The sequence below is a fragment of the Mus caroli genome, chromosome 6 (assembly GCF_900094665.2).
Source record: "Mus caroli chromosome 6, CAROLI_EIJ_v1.1, whole genome shotgun sequence".
Taxonomy (NCBI): domain Eukaryota; kingdom Metazoa; phylum Chordata; class Mammalia; order Rodentia; family Muridae; genus Mus; species Mus caroli.
In genome coordinates this window covers 81,841,554-81,847,025 of record NC_034575.1, presented here as the reverse complement: position 1 = coordinate 81,847,025, position 5,472 = coordinate 81,841,554, and the positions used below count along the sequence as shown (strand labels likewise).

The window sequence follows — 5,472 nt, the reverse complement described above, 5'->3', positions numbered from 1 at the left end:
ATTCTGATAGGCTTGCCTTTATATGTTACTTGGCCTTTTTCTCTTACTGCTTTTAGTATTCTATCTTTATTTAGAGCATTTGTTGTTCTGATTATCCACCTACAGTGGAACCATACTGTATATACCCTGAAGCCTAGACCCGAGCTATACTGCAGACAAAGCAACCCTGGGCTAGCTGGAGGACTACAGTTGCCTAAGCAGCTGTTCCCACCTCCTGTCAAAATAGACACTGAAGAAGAAAAACATGTGCTATTGTCCCTTGGCCAGAAACACTTCCCAGGAGTCTGATAGGAAGAAGGTTAGGGGAAAGTGACAATGTTGAAAGCCTGAGTTCTGAGCCACCATGTAGGTTCTAGAGATTGGACCCAAGTCCTATGAACAAGCAATCAATGCTCTACCGGCAGAGCGGTCTCTGCAGCCACCAGTNCTGTCACCATCAATCCAAACTGGATCTGGTATGGTCTTCTAGGGCATCCTCTAATGATGGAGATTCCTAAGAAGTGTCACCTTCTAAAGTACCCACCACCTCCCAAGACCTTGTTTCAGTGCAGGAGTGTCCAGATCTAAACTGTAACAGGAGCCCAACACCAAGACTATGGGAGAAGTTTTCTCTTGTCACTACTGGAAACAAAAGAGCTTTTCTAGGGTCTTGTCTAAATCTACATGTTCATTTCCAGAATAATCGACCTCCTGAGAAAATTAAACTCTCTGAGATAGCTTATATGTTAACAGATGTCGGATCCTGCTTGGAATTAAAAGTCTGCCAGGGTGTCCAGCAAACATCTATAACTTCATTGTAAAGTACCTGCATTCTGATAACACCCTACCCACCCCAAAACACTTATCATTGCATAATGAGCAAAAAAAAGAACTATAAAAAAGGGACAGATGTGGTGTGTGAATTCTGGGAAAATCTCTACTCATTCCCCAAGAAGACATGAATTCCCATCTCTTCTCTAGTCTATCCCTCCTTTCAGTTGTATTTTATACTCTTGACTACAGATCACCAGTGGATAGAGAAGTAGACTTGGGAGTATCTTTCACTTCTGCTTTTGGCCAAGAATGCAAGTCAACCTTGCTGCTCAACCAACACTTGGCCTTCTCTTTGGACCCACTATTTCAGGATGAAAAAAGAACCCATTTTTGGACTCAGAACTAGCAATCAATCAAATAGGATCAGGTTTTTAAATATCACAGCTTTTGAGGAGAATCACAACAAAGAAAATGAACCCAGGAAGTTGTCATAGTCAAACCAGCAACTTCACTAGAGATGAGGAATCTGCCTGGAGTTAGGGGGCATGACAACCTGAAACTATGAACTGTGAGTTCAGCAGTCAGCAGAGTGGGGGGTGGGGCTGCCCTCAGCATCAAGAAAGCACAGGACCTTTGCACTCTCTCTGCTATGCTTAGAAACCCCACACTCCCCCAAGGGGGCTTATCCCCACACTATCAACAGCTCCAGGTCATTAGAAACTCAGGCCAGAAGGAATTTATCACCTCCCTGGAGGCAGGGAAGCCTGGTTGGCCAGCTTCTTCCAGATGGATTCTGTCCAATCTGGAAGGAGTTTGCCTGGAAGCTTCCACTCTGGAAATTGAGGCTGAGGGCCAAACTGCAGGGCTGAGGACAGACAGGCACTAAAGCCCATCCTCAGCCCGCATCTCTGGGAAAATCCTCCATTCCACTGAACCACGCACAAGGATGTGTTGTTAAATTGCAGAGATGCTGTGTGGGTTATCCTCATCTCGCCAGGCTCACTTCAGTNAGATCCTCCCCAGATGCATAAGTCAGCAAAGGAGGCTGCTTGGTCACACAGGAGAGATCTGGAGGGTGTGTGCCCCAAAACTAGCAATACTCACTGAAGACTAAACTAGAATTGCATCTTGCCAAAAGGTCACCACAATCTTGAACCGTCTCTGCCTAGTTCACTGTGGGAACGGTGCTGCTTTGTCTGTTAACCTGTGATCCCTCTCCATTTCTGTCCTTGTTGCCAAGAAAGGTTATGCAAGAATGTTATATAAGTCTTCTCCTTTATTTGGGCCAGCCACTGGAAAGTGGGACCTGTGTGCGGTAACACATACTTTATAGCAGTGCCCTGAGATTCCCCACCAAACTGGATTGTATTTGGATAATAATCCTCTGCTTGCCGATCTATCTCTGTGAATAGTGGGGGGGGGGTGCTCCTAGTTTAGTCCACACACCCCCTCCCCCAGCACACACACAGATAAATCCTCAAATACTGGCTTCATCCTAGGCAGAAAGCCACGAGCTGAGGGGCATAAGTGGGTCTCTTCCATGGGGACATTTTAACATACAAGGGTGTCTCTCTAAGTCTGGGGCCTGAGAAGACTCATGCATGCATCATGNTAGTTTCATCAACACATGTTTGAGGCAGGGATGGAGAAGTCAGCGAAGACCACCTGGAGCCATTAGAAAAGGAGGCAAGTGCAGCCTGGGCAGGGAGAAGCCCACCAATGAAGGCTCCTGCACTTGAGACAGTAGGTGTAACTCCTGCTTATGTGACAAGTGAGCTCACGGGAGAGGAGCAGGGATTAGAGGGCCTCAGAGAAGGGCAAGAGTACTGGGAGAGAGCCACTACACCTGAGAGGGGACAAGGAGGTGAGGTGCCAGCCTTCCACCATGAGAGTAAGGACCCCTGAGCCATTTCAGATCCTGATTCCCTTCCAGGTTCATTCTGTGGCAGTCACGAAGTTGACTACACCCGAATGTCCCTCTCCACAGCCCATCTACTTGACTCTGTGGTTTATAATTATCAAACATCCAGCTTTCAGCCAATGAGGTTTCTACCAAGTCTGCTACCTCAATAAATAACAGGCCACTGATTAGCCTCACATCAGTCACAAGCACAGCACTAAGGCTGATTTGGACCCTGAGCTCTGAGCAACTAGGTGAGTATGTTTGGGGGCAAGGTTGGGGTTGGGGGGTGTCTCTGCATTTGTCTCCTGTAACAGGACCTTCTTGTTCATGTTTTCTTAAAAGTCTAAATGTTCAGAGCTGATGGGAAATGGCTTTGTTGAAACTTGATCTTGGAAATCCTGCATTTGCAATGTATATACTCTAGAGAAAGAGATCAATGGAGCTGGGCTTGAAGACTGGTGGCCTCAGGGTACTATCTCAGTGCTCCATGAAATTTAGAGAGCCAGTAATGGGGCCAGGAGGGTGGAAGAGAAGGGGGCCACCAGTACTTCTAGGGGAGTCTAGAAGGCAAGTGTTTCTTTATCGTGTTCTGCAGGTGAAGATACAGGTCCAGAGAGATTAAGTGATGTGCTCAATGTCTCACTTCCAGACAGGCAGAGAAAATAACATTCCAACTAGTGTGTCTGGCCTTATACTTTCTCTCTGTTGATGGTTTCCTCTTAGGTCACATGTGCATGTACACACACAGACACACACAGAGACACATGTTGAGCAGGTTAATGGCAAGCTGGGAACTTGGTTGGTGGACTTGCATGGTTTTTTTTTCTCTTCAGCAGGGTTTCAGGGAAACCTGCAGTCAGAAGCAGCTGTGTCTTTGGTCTTTGAGATCTTAGTCTCTGAAGTCTCCCATGGCTCCTTATCATATCCGAAAATACCAGGACAGCGACCACAGGAGTGTGGTGGATTTGTTCCGCAGAGGCATGGAGGAGCACATCCCCGCCACCTTCCGCCACATGCTGCTGCTGCCCCGAACCCTCCTGCTCTTACTCGGGGTCCCTCTTACTCTATTCCTGGCCTCAGGCTCCTGGCTTCTGGTTCTTCTGTCTATCCTTACCCTCTTTCTTTCCCTGTGGTTCCTTGCAAAATACACATGGGAAAAGTATCTGATACATTGTTTGCACACAGACATGGCTGACATCACCAGAACCTACCTGAGTTCTCGTTCCTCCTGCTTCTGGGTAGCTGAGTCTAGAGGTCAGACAGTGGGCATGGTGGCTGCTCGGCCAGTGAAGGACCCCCTCCTGCAGAAGAAGCAACTGCAGCTACTTCACCTCTCTGTGTCATTGCAGCACCGAAGAGAAGGCCTAGGGAAAGCTATGGTCAGGACTGTCCTCCAATTTGCACAGATGCAGGGCTTCAGTGAAGTTGTCCTTTCCACCAGCATGCTGCAGTACAAAGCCCTGGCTCTCTACCAGGGCATGGGCTTCCAGAAGACTGGCGAGACCTTCTACACCTATATATCCAGACTAAGGAAATCTCCATTGATACACTTAAAGTATTGCCTCACGTCTCCTCGGGAAGGGGACCTGTGATCTCTCTCCTGTGGGCGTCAATCAGGATCTGATTGCTTCTGTAATAGTAACAAGCAGACCCAGCTACTTCAGGTGCAAACCACTAACCCTCACTCTCATGCACATCTGAATAAGTGTGTTTGTGGGTGGGGTTGGGGCAATGGTTACTCTGTGTTATCTATGCTTTCTGAGGTCTTCTTTAGCTAACACTAACGCCGTGTATAAAAAGTAACACAATATGAACTAACCAGTACCCCGGAGCTCGTGTCTCTAGCTGCATATGTATCAGAAGATGGCCTAGTCGGCCATCACTGGAAAGAGAGGCCCATTGGACTTGCAAACATTATATGCCCCAGTACAGGGAAACGCCAGGGCNAAAAAGTGGGAGTGGGTGGGTAGGGGGTTGGGGGGAGGGTATGGGGGACTTTTGGGATAGCATTGGAAATGTAAATGAGGAAAATACCTAATAAAAAAAAAGAAAAAAAAAGTAACACAAAATAGTAAAATTTTACTTAACTTGTGAATCTTTGGGTCATCTACTGAGCTTGGCAGGCCAGCTNTCAGGGTCTCAGGACACCTTGGGTTGGCAGAAGCATATTACCTCACTCTAACAGTCTGGCTCAGGCAGGGCTCCAGGTTTTTGTAAAGTTACAAAAGCAGAAGCATAAGGAAGTGAAGGTCTTTCCCAAACCCTGAAGGTGTCACACGCAGAACCAAGACTTGGTTGGAATCTCANCTACCTCTGNTTTAGAGGGACTGAAGTCCCAGAACCAAGGGACTGGCTATGGCCCTGTGACTAGCCAGGNAGCACAAGGTTAGGACAGTGGGTGGAGGTGAGCCACAGGGTGTTTTAGAAATTATTTACACCCTTTGGCAGCTGATTGGACTCGACCTCGTGGAGCAGCATGCATGTCTTTGAGATAGGCTGAACATGGAGNGTTCCTGTAGTCAAGAAAAGCTATAGGATTAGCAAGGCTCCCATACATCAGCCCTGGGACACAGCTCCATCCTGTCTACATTGCCCTGCGATTCCTCATTTCCCTAAGTGNCTCTGGCCTGAATGTGCTCCTGTAAGCCTTGATGTCTTAGGGTCNTGACAATATCATAATAGCAGTGCAAATGTTACCAAATGCCACCAGCTGTTTTTTGTGTATTTTAAAATAGTTAACCCCAAGCATCTGCATGCTTTTAATCCNAGCACTCAGAAGGCAGAGGTGAGGCAGGAGGCTATCTGTGAGTTCCAAA

The 5,472-nt window shown here is 47.3% G+C and overlaps 1 protein-coding gene across 2 annotated transcripts; it reads left to right on the top strand.

Moving 5' to 3' along the window:
* The first annotated feature begins 2,178 nt into the window (after positions 1-2,178).
* On the top strand, positions 2,179-4,733 carry LOC110296552 (N-acetyltransferase family 8 member 3). 2 transcript variants are annotated; one of them, XM_029478813.1, is made up of 3 exons: positions 2,179-2,496; positions 2,687-2,907; positions 3,490-4,733. In XM_029478813.1, the coding sequence occupies exon 3, from the start codon at positions 3,565-3,567 to the stop codon at positions 4,246-4,248; it is 684 nt and encodes a 227-aa protein (XP_029334673.1). In that variant the 5' UTR covers positions 2,179-2,496; positions 2,687-2,907; positions 3,490-3,564; the 3' UTR covers positions 4,249-4,733. The 2 variants fall into 2 exon arrangements, with proteins under 2 accessions (XP_029334673.1, XP_021020917.1); XM_021165258.2 differs by lacking the exon at positions 2,179-2,496 and having other exon boundaries at positions 2,535-2,907; positions 3,493-4,708.
* The last annotated feature ends 739 nt before the right edge of the window (positions 4,734-5,472 follow it).